We start from the raw sequence: 21,125 nt of genomic DNA on the forward strand, positions 1-21,125 counted from the left end.
ATTTTTTTTTTGGCCAGTTCTGGGGCTTGAACTCAGGGCCTGGGCATTGTCTATGAGCTGCTTTTGCTCAAGGCTAGCGTTCTACCACTTGAGCCACAGCACCGTTTCTAGCTTTTTCTGTGTATGTGGTACTGAGGAATGGAACCCAGGGCTTCATGCATGCTAGGCAAGTGCTCTACCACTAAGTCACCTTCCCAGCCCAAACCAGCTTTGAGTAGAAAATGTTGAGCCAAGAGCCTGAGGTCCTGAGATCAAACCCAAGGACTAGCACTGGAGCTTAGGCACACACAAACACACATAACAAAAGAAACGAGGCCACAAGGAGAGTTTCTTTTGTCGTTTTTTTTCATTATTTAAAAAATATATGTTACAGAGCAATATCATTCATCATATATTTCTTATTTTCCTTTTTTAAAAAATTAAAGTAATAAAAAAGAGTCACTTTATAAAATAATGCCAAAGGACGTGATGCGCTGAGGCAGGGCAGGGATGTCCGGTGCTGCTGACCGCTCCAGGGAGGGCTGAGAGGGGGCGGGCCTCCTCCCCGGCCAGGCCCTCCAAACGCAGGGCCGGCTCCGCAGGTGTCCTCACCCAGGTGGGGAGCAGGTAGGGCTCCATGGGCTCTGGGAGAGGCAGGAGGGCCTGGTGGTGGACCTGAGGCAGCCCGGGGCCTAGCTCCCAGTGCTCAGCATCCCTAGCAGCCTGCTGGGCTCCAGTCCCTGCTGCTGGGCCACGGTCTGTACGTCAAAGCCCATGTGCATGAGGAACTGTGCCACGTTCATCTCCTGACCTGTGAACTGGTCGCGGATTGTGGGGCACGAGGGGTTGCAGTGGGGCCAGGGGCAGCTGTCCAGCAGGTGGAAGGGGCAGCCCTTCAGGGGGGCCTTGCTGGCCTTGTGGCTGTCATGGAGGCTTCTGTCCCAGCAGTGCAGCGCCCGGGGCAGCGAGGTGCCCTTCACCTGGATGTCTGTCCAATGGCTGCAGACAGAAACGGAGACAGGTCACGGGGAGGAGGGGTCTCTACCACCGCTGCGGGGGGCAGAGGCTTCATTCTGGCCCCACAACCAGTGCTGGAAGTCCCCGGAAGAAAACCCTTCACAAGGAGTCAGGGGAGGGGGGGGGCTCCCGGAGGACCTGTGGGAGGACTTGTGCTGCCCCAGAGCCCAGAGCACTGACCTCCGGATGATGATCTCGTGCGAGAGGCAGGCAGGGGCAAAGCTGGCCCTGGTGGACGAAAGACAGACAGCCTGAGCTGGATGCGCCAGCCGCTCCCTGCACTAACCCCGCCGCCAGCTCCGTCCACTCCCCTGGGTCTGTCCTTCCCTTCCAGCCGCCCAGCTCTTACCCCACAGCTCCCTGCCAGCGTCTGCCCTCTGTCACTCCAAGTCTTCCTTAGCCCTCCTCTGGCTGCGGCCTGCCGGGCAGCAGCAGGACGCTATCCAGAGCAGGTGCATGCCATTTTGAGACCTCGGGCATTTTTTTTCTTCCTCTTTTGTTGTTGCGGTTTCTTTCTTTTTTACATCTTTCTGTCAGGGGATTTGAACTCAGGGCCTCAAGCTTGCCCGCTTGCTTGCTAAGCTGGCTTTCTTACTATGTGAGCCCTTCCCTCACGCCTCCAGCTTTGTTTCTGCTGATTATTTACAGATGGAGTCTCAGGAACTTTTTCTGCCTGGGCTGGCTTGGTCCTTGATCCTCCAGATCTCAGACTCCTGAGTAGCCAGGACCACAGGCGTGAGCCACTGGTGCCTGGCTGAGGCCTGTTTTGGAACACAGCGGCTGCGTGAGCCAAGCAGAGCAGGACCCCAGCACACACTCACGGCACATCCTTGAGCGTGCTGCGCAGCTCACGGCCTAGGTTCTGGATATACAGCCACTGGCCCTCCTGGACGGGCTGGCCTGTGAGGTGTACATTGTCCACAGTCAGCTGGGCCTCGTCGAACAGCCACTGTACCACGAACACTGGGCCTGGTGGGGGACACAGTTCAGTCCAGCTGGGCTTGGCACTGAAGGCCCAGCTGGCTCCATCACACTCCCCCATCCCATGTCCTTTCTCCCCCTCCCTGCCCCGCAGTCCTGGAGATGGAACCCAGAGCTTGCTGCCTGCGAGGTGAGTGCACCCAGCCCCTCCCCCGTCCTCCCCAAGTCCTGGGACTTGAACTCAGGGCCTGGGCACTGCCCCTGACCTTCTTTTGCTCAAGGCTAGCACTCTACCACTTGAGCCACAGAGCCACTTGCAGCTTTTTCTGAATGTAGTACTGAGGAATTGAACCTGGGGCTTCATGTGTGCTAGGCAAGCACTGTACCACAGAGCCACATTACAAGCCCCCCCCCCCCCCCACTTTTTTTCCCTTGTTGGTCGTGGGGCCTGAACTCTGGGCCTGGGCACTGTCCCTCAGCTGTTCAGCTCAAGGGGAGTGCTCTACCACTTGAGCCTTAGCGCCACTTCCAGTTTTCTGAGTGGTTTATTAGAGATAAGAGTCTCACAGACTTTCTTGCCCAGGCTGGCTTTGAACCTCAGATCTCAGCCTCCTGAGTAGCTAGGATGACAGGCGTGAGCCACCGGTGCCTGGCTTCCCCTTCTTTTTTTTCTGGAGGGGAGGGGTCCAGTCTTGGGGCCTGAACTCTGGGCCTGGGCGCTGTCCCTCAGCTTTTCAGCTTAAGGCTAGCACTCTACCACTTGAGCCACAGGGCCATTTCAGGCTTTTTTTTTTTTTTTCTGCTTATGTGGTGCTGAGGAATCGAACCCAGGGCCTCAAGCATGCAAGGCAAGCGCTCCACCACTGAACCACCTTCCCAGCCCTCTTTTTTTTTTTTTTTTTAAAGAACCTATCTTTTGGGCTGGGAAGGTGGCTCAGTGGTAGAGCGCTTGCCTTGCATGCATGAGGTCCTGGGTTTGATTCCTCAGCACCACATAAGCAAAAAGAAAAAAGCAGGAAGTGGCGCTGTGGCTCAAGTGGTAGAGCGCTAGCCTTGAGCTGAAGAGCTGAGGGACAGCGCCCAGGCCCAGAGTTCAGCCCCCAGGACCGGCAAAATAAGTAAATAAATAAATGAATGAATAAAATAAAAGAACCTATCTTTCCTTGAAGAGGGCCCCTTACAAAGCTGCTATCACTTTGGCCTGGCTGTCAGGCATTTCACTCTGATAAAAAATTGGGTGATAAGCAAAGCTATGGGGCTGAGGAGGTCCCTGTCCGGTGCCACAGCACAGGCGGGCAGCACGGGCGGAGGGGGGCGAGGCAGGGGACGTCAGCAGCAGCACAGTCAGGGGACAGCCCAGAGACCAAAGGGACGGTCCCGGCAGAGGGGGGACCGGCCACCCTGGCATAGTGTGGCCGCCTCCTCGGGCGGGACTCGTCTGGCCTTTCAGAAGGGGTGCATCAGCCCGGACACCCCCTACCCCGCTGGCGCATCTGTGCTGGCCACTCACAGCGCAGCGTTGGGTAGACTTTATAGCCAAAGAAGCAGTTCCACTCCTCGCCCTCCTTAAACTGGCGCCGACAGCGGTCCGGGACCATGCCGTTCCAGTACCTACATCACAGATGTGGTCAGGCTGTGTGTGTGTTTGGGGGGGGGGGGGCGCTCACAGCAGAGACTCCCGTCCCCCAGCCATGCCCTGTCCCCGCCTGCTGGCCTGCCCCCCATTCCCTCCCCCTGCCGCCCCATGCCCTCCCACCCTAGCCTCCCCTGCTCTCCCTCTGCCCTGCCCCCTACCCCCCCCCCGCCCTGCCGTCCCATGCCCCCCCACCCTGGCCTCCCATGCCCTCCCCCAGCCCTGCCCCCTACCCTGGCCTCCCATGCCCTCCTCCTGCCCTGCCTCCTCCACCCTGCCTCCCCATGCCCTCCCCCTGGCCCCCTGCCCCCCTGCCCCTCAAGCCCCCCGCCCTCCCCCTGCCCTGCCTCCCCCGCCCTGCCCCCCATGCCCTCCCCATGCCTCCCCCGCCCTGCCCTGTCCCCCTGCCCTGCCTCTCCCACCCTGCCCCCCATGTCCTCCCCCTACCCCCCGGCCTTGCCTCCCCCGCCCTGCCTCCCATGCCCTCCTCCTGCCCTGCCTCCTCCACCCTGCCTCCCCATGCCCTCCCCCTGCCCCTCTGCCCTGCCCCTCATGCCCCCTGCCCTGCCTCCCATGCCCTCCCTCCCTTACCCCCCCCGCCCTGACGCCCCATGCCCCCCACCGCCTGGCCTTCCATGCCCTCCCCCTGCCCCCCCGCCCTGCTGCCCCATGCCCCCCTCGCCCCCCCTCAGCACACAGGGCCTGGCATGAAGGCTGGGGCACCTGATGCCTCTGCGGACGGCCTCTGTGGGCGCACAGGTGATGGTGTCCAGGCAGTCTGTCCGGCGGTATTGCTTATTGTCCAGAAACCAGCCGGAGTCAGCCAGGCCCCTCACGTGGATGGCCGGATAGCCCAGCTCCTCCAGCTGCTCAGCCACCCGGTCCACGTTCAACAGCACCCCAGTGCCCCCAGCGCTGCCGGGAAGGGCACACATGAGGCCGGGGAGCCAGGGTGCCGCCAGTCCCAGCCCAGGCCCTGAGCAGGAGCCCAAAAAGCCCCACAGCCTCCCAATGAGGTGTCCTGACACTTGGGCTCCAGCCCTGTCCCCATGCAAGGAAGGGGGGTCTTCTGGAAGTCTGGAGGCAAAGAAGGACTGGCAGTGCCGCAGCCCGCCCTCCAGGGCTGCCCGCGGTGGAGATGGCCTCCTTCATCCCGGAGCTGAGCTCTTCCTCCTTCCTTTCCCTTCCTCTCTCTGCTTCAGTTTCTGTCCACGTAGGTGCCCTGTCTGCCTTGTGCACCACAGTGACTGACCAGTGGGGCATAACCCTGGGCTATAAAACCCGGGCCCCTGGAGAAAGGACATTGTGAACCACAGCTGACCACAAACCAACCGCCCAGGTCACTGCAACTCAGAAACCACCTCTGCGAGCTTCCGACTACAGTGCACTCTGAGGGTAGATGTCTAGCTGACCCTAAGGAGCCTGGCTCTCCCTGCCAGCAGTGCTCCACGCAGAGGTCTGCAGGGCGCTGCTGCCCCTCTCCCCCTCTCCCCCTCTCCCCTCTCCTCCCTCCACACCCCTCCTCCCCACCAGCACCTCCCCCTCCCCTCTCCACCCTCCCCCTCCTGCCACCGGGCCCCATCCGACCCCCTCCATGCCCCTCCTCCCCTCCCCCCTCCTGCCCACCTGCTCCCGGCCAGCAGCAGCACCTTGGCGGCGCTCAGCCCTTTGCCCAGAAGCTCTCGCACCACCTCCCGGATGATCAGGGCGCCCATGAAGGCGTATTCGTCTGCACAGAGGGGGGCTTCAGGTGGGGTCCGGCCGCAACAGGCCCCTGCCTCAGGCCGCCGGGAAGAGGGGTTCTGGGACCTGGCTGGGGCTGGGTAGGCGCAAGCAGGGGTCGCGCTTTACACCCAGGAGCAGGGCCCGGGCAGCTGGGGCGCCGGCCAGGTGGACCGTGGGGAGGAGCTCAGGGGGGCCCGCACGGGAGTCGGTCTGTCTAGTCGGCCTGTCTCCCCGCCGCCCTCCCGCAGGGCCCGCTCGCCAGGACTCACTCTTCTCGGAGCCAGAGGACGTCCCGCTCCAGACGTCGCTGGAGCAGTACGGGATGAAGCTGCAAGGCGGATCACGTGAGCCTGCGGGCCGCGGCGGGCCAGGGGAGCCGGGAGAGGACGCCCCCCGCCCGCAAGGCCCGCCCAGGACGGCCGGGACGGGCCCCCCGCCGCCCCGCAAGGCCTCGCCCAGGCCCCAGGCCCGCCCTTACACCATGTTGGCGTTCCACCAGTGGGGGTTCTCCTCGGGCTGGGAGGACAGGATCCCGGTGCCTGCGGGGCAGAGGGGTCCTCCTGGGGCGGGGCAGGCGGGGCAGGCGGGGGGCGCACCGCACCCCAGCATCGCAAGCGTCGAGGGCAGCAAAGCGGGGTCACAGCAGCCCCCCGGGGCCGGAGGAAGTGGGAGGTGGCGCCTGGGCTCTGTGACAGCGGATGTGACCTCTGACACCCCACCCCACCCCAGATGAGGAGGGGTGACGGGGCGGAGGGGGGCGCAGCCCGGGGTGGGGAGGAAGGGTGGGTGGGGCCGTGCCCCGGCCCGCTGTCTCCGGCCGGCCGCGTGCTGCTGACCTGTGCGGGTGCGCGGCCAGTCTTTGGAGCTCATGAGGCGCCGCATGGAGTTGTATCTGGAGTCGCAGTTCTCCCGGCTGAAGCAGTACCAGCCCCCTGCAGGCGCGGCCACGGGCTGGTCTCCGTCCGGGAGGCCCCGCCCACACGCAGGCCCCGCCCACCGGGAGACCCGGCCCATCAGGAGGCTCTGCCCGCCCATCGCCCCGCCCACCAGAGGCCCATGCGAGGCCCCGCCCACCGGGAGACCCCGCCCACACGCAGGCCCCGCCCGCTGGGAGACCCCTCCCCACCCAGCCCACCGGGAGGCCCCCCTCCCGGGGAGACCCCCGTCTCCCCGCGGCGCCTCAGTCTCTGGGACCCACCTTCCAGAAAGAGGAGCCACCGCCGGCTGCCCTTGGACTCTTTCAGGTAGTAGCTGCGGGAGGATGTGCGTGAGCAGAGCGGAGCCGGCGGTCAGCCGCTGGCCGCAGCGGCTGTCCGGCTCCCCCCCCCCCCCCCCCCCGCGCCCGCGCCTCCCGTCGGGGCGCCGAGCGTCCGTCAGGACACCTGTCGCCCGGAGCGCGGCCGCCGCACGGGGGCGCCGGCGCGCAGCTCGCGCGGAGCGCGGCCGCCCGCGAGCCCGCGGCGCTCCCGGGAGATGGCGCTCGCGGGGCGGGGAAGGTCCGTGGAAAATCCCCACGGCCCGCCCGCCCGGCGCGGGACCCGCGGTCACCTCGGCGCCGACGGCCGGCACGGAGCGGCGCCCGCGCGTGGACGGGGGCGAGCGGGGCGAGGCGCCCGAGGCTCTGCGGGACACGGCCCGCGCGGTGCGGCGCCCGCCCGCGCCGGCCCCGGCCTCACGTCCGTACCCTCCCCACTCCGTGTGTCACTGCGGCACCGGGCCTTGCGCCCTCCCGCGCCCTCTCCCGCCCCTCCGCCGGACCGGGGTTCCCCACTCCCCGGAGCGCTGCGGCGGGGCCCCGGGACTCCACATCCCCGCGAGTCCTCTTCCGCAGGAGCAGCGCCGCTCCGGCGCCCGTCCCCGCGGGGAGGCACCGCGCCGAGCCGCCCGGGCGCCCGGCGGGTGCGGGCGGTGGGCGCACGCGCCGCGCCTCCGCGTCCGGTCCGCTCCGCTGGCGCGCGGGCGCCGCCGGCGGGGAGGTGGCGGGGCGCGCGGCGGGGCCTCACCCGGCCGGGCTGCCGTCGTTGCAGGTCACCGACGTGTTGAGCAGGAGGTGCAGCCGCAGGTCCTCGCTGAGCTGCTGCGCCGAGCAGGGGTACAGGGACTGCGCCAGGCTCTTGACCTGCGCCAGGAAGCTGTCCATGTTGCCCTCCACGGCCGTGAAGTCCAGCGGGAAGCTCTCCACCGGCGGCCCTGCGCCGGGCGCCGCCTCGGCCCGCGGCGGGGGCGGCGGCTGGCCCCGGCGTCGCCAGGTCCTCCGGCCCTCGCCGCCGCCGGCCCAGTGCAGGAGGCCGAGCAGCAGCAGCGCGCGCAGCGCCCGGCCCATGGCCGCGCCACGCGGGCCCGCGGCCACCTGCGGAGAGCGGGCGGCTGTGAGCGGCGGGGCGGCGGCGGGCGCGCGGCCCCGGGGCGCCCTCCTCGCCGGCCCCCCGCTTCCGCACGCGGGCTCCCGGCGGCGTCGAGGCTGCCGAGCCCGGGGGCGCGGGCTCCGTCCGCAGCTCGGCGTCCACGCGGGCCGGCCGGGGGCAGCGCCGGGTCTGGGTGCGCCGGCTCGGGCCCGCGCCAATGAGCGGCGGGGGCCGGGCTGGGCGTAGTTTGCGGGGGCCGCGGCGGCCCGGGTGCCCGCGCGTCAGAGGCGCCGCCGCCGCCCGGACTCCGCGGAGGGGGAAGGGGGCCGCGCTCGCTCCCTTCTTGGCGGAGGCATCGCCTTTTCTTCCCAAACCGCAAGGCTGACGGAGGGGCCTGGCCTACCCCGCCGCGGCCGCCGGAGGCGCTCGGGGCCCGGCTCCGTGGGGGGCAGCGCCGCCGGGCGGCCCCGGAGGCTCCACTCGCCGCGGTCAGCCCGGCGCCGCGGCCCCCGCCCTGGGAGCGGCCGGGGGCGGGGAGCGGGCGGCGCCCCGCCGGGGAGGGGGGCGCGCGGGGCGCGGGCGGCGCCGCCCGACCCGACGGCGCGGGGCGCGGGCTCGCACCTGGGGCCGCCGAGCCTCCCTCCACCCGGGCCCGGGCCTCGCCGCCGCCCCGCGCTCACCGCCGCCCCGACTCCCCGGCGTCGCCCGCGCCGCGCCTCCCGGGTGGTGTGCCCGGCTGGGCTGCGCCGCGCTCCCCTCTGGCGCTGGCGCGGGGCCGCCCGGGACTTTTATCCCGCCGGGCCCCCGGGATCAAAGCGGGCGGACGCGAGGCTCGGCGCCCAGGCCTGGCAGCGGCCGCGCGGGGCCGCCCGGGGAGCGGACAGGTGTGTCGAGGCCCCGCTCCCTCGGACAGCCCCGGGGAGGGACGGGCGCCTCGGCCCACGCCGCGGGGACCGCGCCAGGGGCGCTGCATCAGAGGGGGCGGGGCGGGGGCGCACGCGAGGACCCCGGGGACCCCGCAGCCGCTCCCTGCGGGGCCGGGGCGCGCTGCCGGCTTGGTGACCTGCAAATCAGAACATCTCCCTGGGTGCTGGCCTTGGGAGTCCACTGTCCCTTCACGTGCCCCGCCCTGGCTTAGGTGGACGACGTAGGACCACACTCCTGTCCTGAGACCCGAACTAGAAGGATGGTGGAGGCGGTGGTGGTGAGAGGAAAGCACGCACATGCACACGCCTTTTCCCTCACACCTCTGCCTACTGGCTGGTGGTCTCTTCCTAAACACAGCGAACAGGCCTGCCTTTGAGGACAAGGGTCCATGCACCTGGTAGGACTTCTGCGGCCGGCCTCCTAAGTCCAGAGAAGAGAAAGCCTCTCACTTAGAAGGAGCTGCTGGGGGCAGTGGCTGCAGCCAGGGCACTTTTGAGCTTCTGTGCCAGGCTGAGTGATGACAATCCAAGCCCATGGCTTACAGGCTCACGCCTGTCATCCTAGACACTCAGGAGGCTGAGATCTGAGGATCAAGGTTCAAAGCCAACCCAGGTAGGAAAAGTCCCTGAGACTCTTAAAGACTCAGGGACAGTGCCTAGGCCCTGAGTTCAAGCCCCTGGATCAACACACACACACACACACACACACACACACACACACACACTTCAGCATAGCCAGCAGGCTGGCTCTTGAAGAACGAAGAGAGAAGCCTGAAATGGCACTTCAGAACTAACATGCCACGTGCACCTGAAGGTGCGCCACATAACTGCGCAGCTGTGACACACGGGGGTGGGTGAGGGGTTCAGGTCCACTGGCAGGTCGGGGGGGTGAGGGGTTCAGGTCCACTGGCAGGTCGGGGGGGCGAGGGGTTCAGGTCCACTGGCAGGTCGGGGGGGGGGGTGAGGGGTTCAGGTCCACTGGCAGGTCGGGGGGGGGGGGGTGAGGGGTTCAGGTCCACTGGCAGGTCGGGGAGGGGGTGGTGAGGGGTTCAGGTCAACTCCCAGACACTGGGGGAGATGCCCACTTTCCTGATGGAAAAGGAGTTCAGAGAAGCTGAGAAAACTCTAGATCTTCACCTTGGTTTACTCATTCTGAAGTCTGCACTTGACATTCCACCATGGCTGGGTCGGTTTAAAGGCCATGTTTGAGATTGGCTCAGGACAGCGGCTTCATTATCCTGAAGTGTCCGCTCAGATACCCAGGCTGTGAAGGCGGACTTGTTCTGGATTTCAGCATAGGGCAGGAGCCTGCCCCAGGAGTCCTTCTCCCTAGGCGTCTTATTCCGGGTCTCCGCAGAGAAATGCTAACTTCCAGCTGGTGGCATGGCTGTGCAGAATGCTGCACACTGTCCTGGCCTTGAGCCACTTCCTGGCAGGGAAATCCTGGCAGGGCCTGTGACCTCTCTCTGTACCCCCATTTCCTCTACTTTAAAGCGGGGTAATGACCGTACCTCTGTCGGAAGGTTGTGAGGGATTATGGGAGCCCATGCGGAAAGTGCTCAGCAGGGTCGCTGTTAGGATTGCCAGTGAAATTCCAGGACCAGTGAAGAGCATGCATGTTATATTCTCCAGTATTTGTTTGTAACAAGATTTAGTCTACACAGTGAACCACAAGTTTGTGTTTTGGTTTATTCAACACTAGTAGCAGAAGCAAAGAGGACTTAAGCCAACCTTCCCTGGAACTCAGTCCTCCTCTAACCCAAGACCCGCTGGCCCCCCCCCCGCACTCAATGACTAACAACTCTGAAGCCCCCCCTCAATGACTGACAACTCTGAAGCCAAGGGACTGGGACCTACATGCTCCAAGACTCCTCATACCCTTTTTTTCCTCCCAGCTCAGAAAACAACAGCAACAAAAACAGGACAGCCTGGCTTTATCACTATCCAGGGCCAGCTTCTCCTCTGTGCCTCAGATGTCCCCGTGGAGTTTTTAGTGCCCCAGGCCTGGTAAGATCTTCCCAGAGGGCAGGTCCTTGAAGACACGCCGTGCTAGGCTTCTGCGTTCAGGCCATCTGCACCAAGACCAGAGGCCAACATGGTGCTGATGGTGTATGGCCAAGACTCGAGATTCACCTGCACTGCAGACACTCCCTTGCGCCCAATGGGTGGCTATGGGCAAAAGCGTGGAAATGGCAAGTGCTAGTGAGAACAGGGAGAAAGCAGAGCCCTCATTCACTACAGGTGGGAGAGTGAGTCGTCCGCTGTCACAGATACGTTTAATGACTTCTCAGTAAGTTCCACACAACACTGACATAGGACCTAGCAATTCCAATCTCTAAATGAACTGGAAATAGGTAGCCAGAGACTGGCGGTGGCTCAAGCCTATAAATCCCAGCTACTTAGGAAGCTGACAGGTGAAGACCACAGTCTAGAGCCAGCCTTGACAGCAAAGTCTGTGAGACTTAATCTCCAGGTTCCAGCACTGGTTACCTCCCCCCCCCCCCAAAAAAAAAAAAAAGAACTGGAAACAGGTGTCCAAACACAAGTTTGTATAGGAATATCCACAGTAGGAAGTGGCGCTGTGGCTCAAGTGATAGAGTGTTCACCTTGAGCTGAAGAGCACAGGGACTGCGCCCAAGCCCAGAGTAAAAACCCCACAACCGACCTTCCCCCCCCCCACACACAAAAATAGCACAGTAGTCCTGTTCTCAATGACAAAAAAATGGAAACTAGCCAAAGGTCTATCAGCAGCTGTGGCATATCTCTGCAAGCGAATGCATTTCAGATACAAAAAGGAAGTCTGGCACTTGCTACAATCTTGAAAACACCATGCTAAGTGAAATAAGTCAGACACAGCACAGCACACATGGCATAATTTCATTGATATTAAATGTCCAAAATAGGCAAGTTCACAGACACAGAAAGCACATGGGAATTAGAATTGCCAGGGGCCAAGAAGCCACACAGAGTGACCACTAGTGGGTGGAGGCTGGATTTATCTCTGAGGTGATGGAAATGTTGAAAATGGATTGTAAGCAGGCACTGGTGGCTCAGGAGGATGAGATCTGAGGATTGCGGTTCAAAGCCAGCCTGGGCAGGAAAGACCATGAGACTCTTATCTCCAATAAACCACTGGAAAACTGGAAGTGGCGTTGTGGCTCCAGCGGTAGAGCGCTCGCCTTGAGCTGAAGAGTGCAGGAACAGCACCCAAGCCCAGAGTTCAAGCCCCATGACCCACAAAAAAAGAAAATGGATTGCGGTCATGGTTGTACAAATGGTGACCATACTACATGTAGAATTGTAAACGTGGACCAGGCGCTGGTGGCTCACGCCTGTAATCCTAGCTACTCAGGAGGCTGAGATCTGAGGATCATGGTTCAAAGCCAGCCCAGGCAGGAGAGACCGTGAGACTCCTATCTCCAATAAACCACCAGAAAACCGGAAGTGGCGCTGTAGCTCAAGTGGTAGAGCGCTCACCTTGAGCTGAAGAGCTGAGGGACAGCGCCCAGGCCCAGAGTTCAAGCCCCACGACCGACAAAAAAAAAAAAAAAGAATTGTAAACGTGGAGGTAGCTTGTGAGTTGCCTTGCTGCCAGGCCGCAGGTGCAAGCTGGACACCTCAGCCGGGGCACGCGGTGTGCCCTCTGTCTGGGCCTCCGCTGCGCCGCTGCCAGGCGGGGACCGGCCGCTGGCTCTTTGCCTTTGCCTGGCTCTGAGCCCACTTTGTGACGAGAGCTTAGATCTGGTGTCTGCCCGGTGGCACGGTGGCTTGGCAAAATGTAAACCCCATGTTCAGAGCAGTGCCCCCCGAGAGCAAGACGGGCACAGTTTGATGCTGAGGTTCTGGGAGGAGAATTGGGGGACCAGGAATGCACTTACAGGTGAGCACAGTTAACCGATGGGAGTTCTGGGCCTCACCTTAGCAGTCAGAAGTGCAGTTCTTGGGATGAAGACTCAAGACAGACCGTGTGGGAGTGAGAGCCGCGGCTCACGCGGTGGTCCAGGCTGGTCAGTAGGTGCTGGGAGGAGAGCTGCTAGGGGCCAGATAGCCAAAGAGGGCCGTACTTGAGACCTCCGGCGGGTTGGCAGGACTTGGTGTCTGTCCGGGCCTGGGCCCCCCCCCCCCCCCCTCCCCCCCCCCCCCGCCGCCGAGCTCTCACAGCAGGTGTCAGCCTTCTGGGGACCAGCTGTTGTATACTGGCCTCAGGAACCTCACTTCACAAAGCCACCTTGGTGGCTTTGTGGGCCTCTGAGGCCCAACTGAGCAGAGAAACTGCAAGCCACCCCTCCCCCATGGCATGTTCTGGGGAGGCCCGCTTCCGGTCAGCTAGAAGCATGGGCCCCACCTGTGGTCAGTCTAGGCCAGAGGAGGGGAGAGAACATGGCCGGGTGTAGGGTCAGACCAGAGCCTTCTGCTAGAGCTGCCCCAGGCTCCTCGGCCGGCAGACCAGACACTGGGAGCGGGCACTCCGGAAGCGCTGGCTCTGGTTACTCAGGTGGTCTCTTGATGGGAGTGGCCTTGGGACCATCTGACAGAAAGAGAGCCCTACTCCTCACCCAGAACTGAAGCAGCCCAGGGCTAAGTGCCCTCCCACAGAGGTAGAGGAGCCTGAGTACCACTTCTGCACTGTACCCCCAATGCTGCCCGCCTGGCCTGCTCTAGGCATCTCCAGCCTCAGACCCCTGAATATCTTTGACCGCCCCCCCCCAACAACAACCCACTGTGGCTGAGTCCTGCCTTTTCCCACTTCATTGTCTGGTGGAGAGGCCTGCTGGGGGCGGGGGGAGGGACGGAGGGTCTGCTGCATGTTGGTCTGCACTGACATGGGCTGTCAGGGAGGGGAGGGTCAAGGGTCCTCGAGGGAAAACTGGGGGGGAGATGTGGGCATGGGAAGGGCTCCCCTCAACTGGTGCTGGGACTGCTTGCGGTTTGGGGGCACCCCTGAGGTTCCCAGTGTGGGTCCTGCGCTTTGCTGGGCAGATGTGGAGCTCAAGTTCAGGGAGGCCAGAGGCAAGCTGGAACCCAGGGCCCCGGAGCCTGCTCCTCCCAGAGGCTCAGCGGGGCCGGGCTGACGGCAGGCCTGACCCCAGCCATCCGGCTGCCAGTCCTGGTCTACAGAGCAAGGTGGCTGCCAGCCAGGGAGGCTGGCTGGGCATGTGACCCCAGCCCTGTGATCTGCCTGCAGGCCTGCACGTGGCCTCTGGGGAGGCCGAAAGGAACCCTTAGATCTCACCACCGGGAGCCTTTCAGCACCGCCTGGGGCAACAGATGCTTCTCTTAAAGGGGCCTGCCGTGTTTAATTCAAAGCAGATCCTGGGAACAGCTGCTTCTGGAGCAGCGGGAAGGTTTGCTGGGGCTGTCCTCCTCCTCCACACCTACCGCATTTGCTCTCAGCACAGAAGCCTGGGGGGCTGAGAACCTGAGCTGGAGCTGGGGAAGGTGTGTTTCTTCACACGCTGTCTTACGGGAGCCTCATCCGTTTGTTAGAGGGAAAACTGAGGCTCAGTGGGCTCCTCACGCAGGGGGTTGACTGTCCTGCCATTCTGACAGGTGGCCACATGGACATGAGATTCCCTTAATGAAGTTAGGGTGCAGCCTCTCCCCCAGGAGTGCCCGCCTGTGGCACCAGCAAGAGTCTGGAGAGCAGGGGTGCTTCTCAACTAGGTGTCAAAACTCAACTGTGTGCAGTTTACAAGTGGGCCTGGCCACGGGCCCTGAGACATCCTACTAAACAGCCATCGGGAATCATTGGAATCATTGTGTTTCCCCTGCTGGGGAGGAGCTGCAGGGAATGAAGACAAAGGATGATCTGGGAAGGTCGGTCACCGGCTGTGTGAGAAGAGCTACAGCTGAGTCCTCTTATCGCCTGACATACATTCACTCATATTTGCAAAGACAAACAGCCCCAGCAGACCAATTATGACCTGATTATCTCCAATTAACCAGCAGGAAACCAGAAGTGGTGTTGTGGTTCCAAGTGGTAAAGCAGTAGTCTTCAGCAAAAGAACCCAGGGACAGCATCCAGGCCTCAAGTGCGAGCCCCACAACTGACAAGGAAAAAAAAAAGGTAACAATCTAATGATAAAAAGAAGTAGGGTGCCGTGGAGTATGCTTGAGAGCTCAGCACTCAGGAGGTAGCGGCAGGATTGTGATTGAGGCCAGTCTGGGCTAGAGGGACTGTCAAAACTTCCTCCAAGAAAGAAAGAAAGGCTAGGATGTTGGCTCAGTGGTAGCGTGCTTGCCTCCCATGCATGAGACCCTGGGTTCGATTCCTCATTACTACATAAGGAGAAAAAAGCTGGAAGTGGCGGTGTGGCTCAAGTGGTAGGGCTCTAGCCTTGAGCTAAAGAGTTGAGGGACAGCACCCAGGCCCAGAGTTCAGCCCCCATGACTGACAAAATAAATAAATAAATAAAAAGAAAATAAAAAAGAAAGAAAGGGCTGGGTGCTGGCGGCTCACGCCTGTAATCCTAGCTATTCAGGAGACTGAAATCTGAGGATCATGGTTCAAAGCCAGCCTGGGCAGGAAAGTCTGTGAGACTCTTATCTCTAATAAAGCACCAGAAAACTGGAAGTGACACTGTGGCTCAAGTGGTAGAGCATTTGCCTTAAGCTAAAGAGCTGAGGGACAGCGCCCAGGCCCAGAGTTCAAGTCCCATGACCAACAACAACAACAACAAAAGTTTGGGGAATGGGAATGTGGCTTAGTGGTAAGAGTGCCTGCTTAGCATGCATGCAGCCCTGGGTTCAATTCCTCAGCAACACATATACAGAAAAAGCCAGAAGTGGTGCTGTAGCTCAAGTGGTAGAGCACTAGCCTTGAGCAAAAGCAGCTCAGGGACAGCGCCCAGGCCCTGAGTTTAAGTCCAGGACTGGGGGGGAAAAAAAAAAGTTTTGGGCTCAGCCCCGTGTTGTGCTGCTGGGTCATGCCTGTAAGTGTCAGGGGCTGGGAAGGTGGCTCAGTGGTAGAGGACTTGCCCCGCATGCGTGAGGCCCTGGGTTCCATTCCTCAGCACCACATAAGCAGGAAAAAAAAGCTGGAAGTGGTGCTGTGGCTCAAGTGGTAGAGTGCTAGCCTTGAGCTGAAGAGCTGAGGGACAGCGCCCAGGCCCAGAGTTCAGGCCCCACGACCGACAAAAACAAACAAACAAAAATACATATTCAGGAGGCTGAGAACCAGAGAGCTAAGGTTCAAAGCTGCCCTGAGAAGAAAAGTCTGATTGTCTCTAAAACAACCAACCCAAAGATGGGTTGTAGGGGTTGGAGCAGTGTGGCTCAGTTGGTAGAGCACTAACCAATGAGTGAAAGCATCAGATACCAAGTTTGAATCTCAGTCTCTGAACAACAAAAAAAAAAGCTGGTTGAAAGCTTGGGCACCAGTGGTTCATCTCTGTAATCCTAGCTACTCAAGAGGCTGAGATGTGCGGATTGAGGTTCAGGCAGGAAAGTCCTTGAGACTTTTTTTTTTTTTGGTTGGTCATGGGGCTTGAACACTGTCCCTTCACTCTTCAGCTCAAGGCCAGCACTCTACTACTTGAGCCACAGCGACACTTCAGGTTTTCAAGTGGTTTAAGAGTCTCATGGATTTTCCTGCCTTGGCTGGCTATGAACTGAACCGTGATCCTCAGATCTCAGCTTCCTGAGTAGTGAGGATTACAGGCGTGAGCCACCGGTGCCCGGCTATCTTGAGACTCTTATTGCCAATTAACCACCAGAAAACTAAAGTGATACTGTGGCTCAAAGTTCTGGAAAGCTAGCCTTGAGTGAAAAAGTTCAGAGACAGTGGCTCACGCCTGTAATCTTAGCTACTCAGGAGGCTGAAATCTGAGGATCGAGGTTCAAAGCCAGCTCAGGCAGGAAAGTCCGTGAGATTCTTTTTTTTTTGGTCGGTTGTGGGGCTTGAACTCTGGACCTGGGCGCTGTCCCTCAGCTCTTCAGCTCAAAGAGAGCACTCTACCACTCGAACTACAGCGCCACTTCTGGTTTTCTGCTGGTTTATTGGAGATAGGAGTCTCACAGTCTTTCCTGCCCAGGCTGGCTTTGAACCTCGATCCTCAGATTTTAGCCTCCTGAGTAGCTAGGATTACAGGCTTGGACCACCTGCGCCTGGTTTGTGAGACTCTTATCTCCAATGAACCACCAGAAAACTGGAAGTGGTGCTGTGGTTCAAGTGGTAGAGCACTTGCCTTGAGCTGAAGAGCTGAGGGACAGTGCCCAGGCCCAGAGTTCAAGCCCCAGGACTGACAAAAAAAAAAAGAAAGAAAAAGAAAAAGCTAAAAAATAGCTAGCTCAAGGTATGGCAAGTGGTAGGGCTCTAGCTGAATGAACAGTAGAGAGGCCGTGTGTTAAACACTACTAGGGGGACTAGGAATGTGACTTAGAGGTAGAGTGCTTGCCTAGCATGGATGACTTGATTCCTCAGTAACACGTACACAGGAAAAGTGGTGCGGTGGCTCAGTTGGTAGAGTGCTAGGCTTGAGCAGAATCAGCTCAGGGACAGTGCCCAGGCTGAGTTCGAGCCCCAGGGCTGCCAAACAACAACAACAACAACAAAAACAAACCCTCATACACATGCAACAAAAGCAAGCAAGCAAACAGTCTCTAGTACCAGCAAAAAATAAATTTGAGGCCAGTCTGGGCCTCACTGATAGCTTATCCAGCAATCTGGAGGTCCTGGGCTCCATTTCCAGCCTGTGGGGTAAGGTAGGAGGAATAATGAACCCGTTCATGATTTGATGCCAAAATTGTTGGGTAAATGGTTATAGGAAAAACATGCTCAAAGAATTACCCCACACCTGGCTTATTTACCCCACAAGGAACAAGAGACCTTGACCATGGTGTGCCCTGGCTGACTCCAACTGTGCCACCAAAGGGTCAAACTTCATGTCGTTGCCGCCAGGGCGAGCAGCCTGCAGCTGCTGCCCCACATGATCACCTGGAGCATGTGGTCTGTAGGACGGTCAGAAGCAAACAGGCCCACACTTTGAAAATGTCACCACAAACCCACTAGTGATAAGACTATGTGGGTGGCCCTGTGAGGGCCCAGGCTGGGCAGAGCCCACAGTCTGTGGAGGTGAGTGGCAGTCCTGTGGCTTTCCCAATTGGTCCCATCTCCGTGCAGTTGCTGGTGTTTGTCAATACACAGATGTGAGTGTGACACGGATGTGCTGTCATGTGTCATCAGCAGCACCCACACAGGGAAGGTGTTGGAAGCCTAAGCAACACCGATGGTCCTCCAGGCTCTGTGTACTTGAACCCTGGCCAGGAGCCAGGACACACCAAGACAACATGGCAGATGGAGGACGCACGGTATGACCAACACGCCATGGCTGGAGTCATGGGGGGAGAACAGGTGTCCAGAAGAGAGTTCAGCCCGTCCACCACCAAGGGCACCTGTGTGCCAGGCTGGCTACGAATGGCGGCTGTGCTGAGGGCATTTCCTTCCAGGGACTGGGGCCGCTGCTGGGGCTCCGGTGGGTCCCTAGAAATCCCCTCCTGGTGTGGGGCGTGTCCAGGAGAGTCCTCACAGCCCCGCGGGCAGAGCTCAGTGGTTCTGGGGTGTGCCCACCTGTGCCCACCTTCCCACTTTCAGGCTTAGAGGCGCTTCAAGGCACCCACCAGAACACGCGCAGGCCTTCCCTCCCCCCCCCCCCCCCCCCCCCCCCCCCCCCCCCCCCGGGCGGGGGGCACAGCGCGGGAGCAGGCCAAGTGAGAGGAGATGGGCACGCGGGGCGGGGTGAGCGGCTGTCAGGGTGCTGGGGTGCGGTGCGGTGGGGTGCGGGACTGTCCGGGTGCGATGGGGTGCGGTGCGGGTGAGCGGCTGTCAGGGTGCTGGGGTGCAGTGCAGTGCGGGTGAGCGGCTGTCAGGGTGCGGGTGAGTGGATGTCAGGGTGCTGGGGTGCGGTGCGGTGGGGTGCGGGGCTGTCCGGGTGCGGGGCTGTCCGGGTGCGGTGCGGTGGGGTGCGGGGCTGTCTGGGTGCGGTGGGGTGCGGTGCGGGTGAGCGGCTGTCAGGGTGCTGGGGTGCGGTGCGGTGCAGGTGAGCGGCTGTCAGGGTGCGGGTGAGCGGCTGTCCGGGTGTGGTGGGGTGCGGGGTGAGCGGCTGTCAGGGTGCTGGGGTGCGGGACTGTCCGGGTGCGGTGGGGTGCGGTGCGGGTGAGCGGCTGTCAGGGTGCGGGTGAGCGGCTGTCAGGGTGCGGGTGAGTGGATGTCAGGGTGCTGGGGTGCGGTGCGGTGGGGTGCGGGGGTGAGCGGCTGTCCGGGTGCGGTGGGGTGCGGGTGAGCGGCTGTCCGGGTGCGGTGGGGTGCGGGTGAGCGGCTGTCCGGGTGCGGTGGGGTGCGGGTGAGCGGCTGTCCGGGTGCGGTGGGGTGCGGGTGAGCGGCTGTCAGGGTGCTGGGGTGCGGGACTGTCCGGGTGCGGTGATGCGCGGTGTGGGTGAGCGGCTGTCAGGGTGCTGGGGTGTGGTGCGGGTGAGCGGCTGTCAGGGTGCGGGTGAGTGGATGTCAGGGTGCTGGGGTGCGGTGTGGTGGGGTGCAGGGCTGTCCAGGTGCGGTGGGGTGCGGGTGAGCGGCTGTCAGGGTGCGGTGGGGTGCGGGTGAGTGGATGTCAGGGTGCGGTGGGGTGCGGTGCGGGTGAGCGGCTGTCAGGGTGCTGGGGTGCGGTGCGGTGCGGGTGAGCGGCTGTCAGGGTGCGGGTGGGCGGCTGTCCGGGTGCGGTGGGGTGCGGGTGAGCGGCTGTCTGGGTGCGGTGGGGTGCGGGTGAGCGGCTGTCCGGGTGCAGTGGGGTTCGGGTGGGCGGCTGTCCGGGTGCGGTGGGGTGCGGGGTGCGGGTGAGCGGCTGTCAGGGTGCGGTGGGGTGCGGGGTGCGCGCGGGCAAGGAGGATTTTAAAGGCCCGAAGCGGGGTGCTGAGCGAGGACCTGAGCGGGGCGGCAGGCGCGCGAGCCGCGGCTCAGCGGGCGATCCCGGAGGCGGGCCGGGAGCGCGGCCCGGGCGGCGACCCGAGCCCGCTGGCGCCCGGAGGTGGCGGCGCCCGGCTGGGACTCGCGGCCAGCCCCGCGGCCCGAGGCGCCCCGGCCCACAGTGGGTTTCGGCGCCGCGGAAGGGGCGTGGCCTCGGCGGGGGCGTGGCCTCGGCGGCCCCGGAAGTGCGCCGGGCCCGCCCCGGCGGCCGCGTGGCTTGGCGACCCGGCTGTTGCGGCTGAAGGAGTTTGAAGGCGAGCGGGCCGCGGGTCACGTGAGCGGAAGATGGCGGCCCCGGCGGGCGGCGGGGGTTCCGCGGTGTCGGTGCTGGCTCCGAACGGGCGGCGCCACACGGTGAAGGTGACGCCGAGCACGGTTCTGCTGCAGGTGCGACCGCGGGCCCGGGGCGGGGGTCGGGCCGCCGGGCGGGCGGGCGGCGGCCCCGGGCCGCGGGGCGGCGCCGCGGGCGGCGGGGCGGGGCCTGCGCCGGCCAATGGGCGCCGCGCGGCCGCTGCGGGGCTCGGGGGGCCGCGGCCCCGCGGGCGGCGCCGGGTCTCCCTCGCGAGCGCCCCGGCCCTCGACGCCCGGCCGGCCCCGGCCGCGCCCGCCGGCCCGCGGGGGGAGCGAGGGCTGCCTCGTCACGCGGGGCCCCGCGCGCGGCCCCGCGCAGCTCGCGACCTGGCGTGAACCCGACCCGCCGTGCGCTGAGCCCCGGCGCCCGCGGCCCGCGGGCCCCGCCGGCCCGGCCTCGCTGCGAGGAGGGCGCCCTGCGCGGCGGGGTGGGGCCCTGGGAGGGCGGAGGGCCGGGCGCGGGCGGCCTGCGGCCCGAGGCGGCAGCCGAGGCCGGCCCCCTCCGCACGGGGAAGGAAGGGCGGAGCCGCGGGGGGAGTGCCCGGGAAGGGCCCTGCCCGGCCCTGCGGGCAGCCCGCGGCCGGCTCTGTACCCGCTGGCCTTTGTGACCGGGGCGTGCGGGGCTCGCGCGGGGCTCACTGTCCTCTGTCTCCAGGTTCTGGAGGACACGTGCCGGCGGCAGGACTTCGACCCCAGTGAATATGACCTGAAGTGAGTGTTCAGGGACTCGGCCTGGGCTCCGCGTCTGGCTGGGACGCGTCGGCCTCTTCTCTTCCAGTTCTGAGTGACTCGGGCTTACTTGGAATGTTCTGGGGGAGAGCCCTTCTGAACTTCCTCCAGCTCTGGGTGTTCAGGTGCTTCTTGGCTTGTGTTGGTATCGCTGAGTTTTTTCTTTCCTTTTCTTTTTTTCCCCTGGTTGGTCATGGGACCTGAACTCAGGGCCTGGCGCTGTCCCTGAGCACTTTTTTGCTTAAGGCTAGCACTGGACCACGTGGAGCCACAGTCCACTTCTGGTTTTCTGGTCATTATTGGGAGATAAGAGTTTTACAGACTTTCCTTTTTTTTTTTTTTTTTTTTTTTAACTTTTAATGCTTTATTGTAAATGAAAATCAAGAGACTACAAAAGTATTATGAAGCAGAAGGCATCCATTGTAGGTTAAACTGCCTCACTCTGTAAGGGACACAAGGACCACACCCACAAAGGTCATCAATAGTGAGATTACTGACAGCATGTCATCTACCTTCTGAAATTTCACTTTAAAAACAAATTT

General features: G+C 62.5%; 2 protein-coding genes across 2 annotated transcripts in view; one reads left to right on the plus strand and one right to left on the minus strand.

The window, feature by feature from the left end:
• Positions 1–322: 322 nt before the first annotated feature.
• Positions 323–7,598, minus strand: Notum (notum, palmitoleoyl-protein carboxylesterase). Its single transcript, XM_042670004.1, has 11 exons — positions 7,279–7,598; positions 6,474–6,526; positions 6,112–6,207; positions 5,754–5,814; positions 5,545–5,603; positions 5,177–5,279; positions 4,274–4,465; positions 3,428–3,528; positions 1,818–1,965; positions 1,177–1,224; positions 323–978 (listed from the first exon to the last, which is right to left on the minus strand). The coding sequence occupies exons 1-11, from the start codon at positions 7,596–7,598 to the stop codon at positions 672–674; spliced, it is 1,488 nt and encodes a 495-aa protein (XP_042525938.1). The 3' UTR covers positions 323–671.
• Positions 7,599–19,685: 12,087 nt separating this feature from the next.
• Aspscr1 (ASPSCR1 tether for SLC2A4, UBX domain containing) overlaps positions 19,686–21,125 on the plus strand; it is a 42,490-nt gene continuing 41,050 nt past the window's right edge. The window contains exons 1-2 of the mRNA XM_042670029.1: positions 19,686–19,890; positions 20,510–20,565. Coding sequence (XP_042525963.1) covers positions 19,789–19,890; positions 20,510–20,565 — 158 coding nt within the window. The 5' untranslated portion in view covers positions 19,686–19,788. The remainder of the gene's footprint in view (positions 19,891–20,509; positions 20,566–21,125) is intronic.

The sequence above is a fragment of the Dipodomys spectabilis genome, unplaced genomic scaffold, assembly GCF_019054845.1.
Source record: "Dipodomys spectabilis isolate Male_0828 unplaced genomic scaffold, ASM1905484v1 ptg000512l, whole genome shotgun sequence".
Taxonomy (NCBI): Eukaryota; Metazoa; Chordata; class Mammalia; order Rodentia; family Heteromyidae; genus Dipodomys; species Dipodomys spectabilis.

Coding starts and splice junctions, on each gene's coding strand:
- Notum (XM_042670004.1), bottom strand. CDS start 7,598: ATGGGCCGGGCGCTGCGCGCGCTGCTGCTGCTCGGCCTCCTGCACTGG. Junction 5,604..5,753: donor TGGTGGAACGCCAACATGGT/GTAAGGGCGGGC, acceptor TCCGCCTTGCAG/CTTCATCCCGTACTGCTCCA. Junction 4,466..5,176: donor CTGCTGCTGGCCGGGAGCAG/GTGGGCAGGAGG, acceptor CCTTCCCGGCAG/CGCTGGGGGCACTGGGGTGC.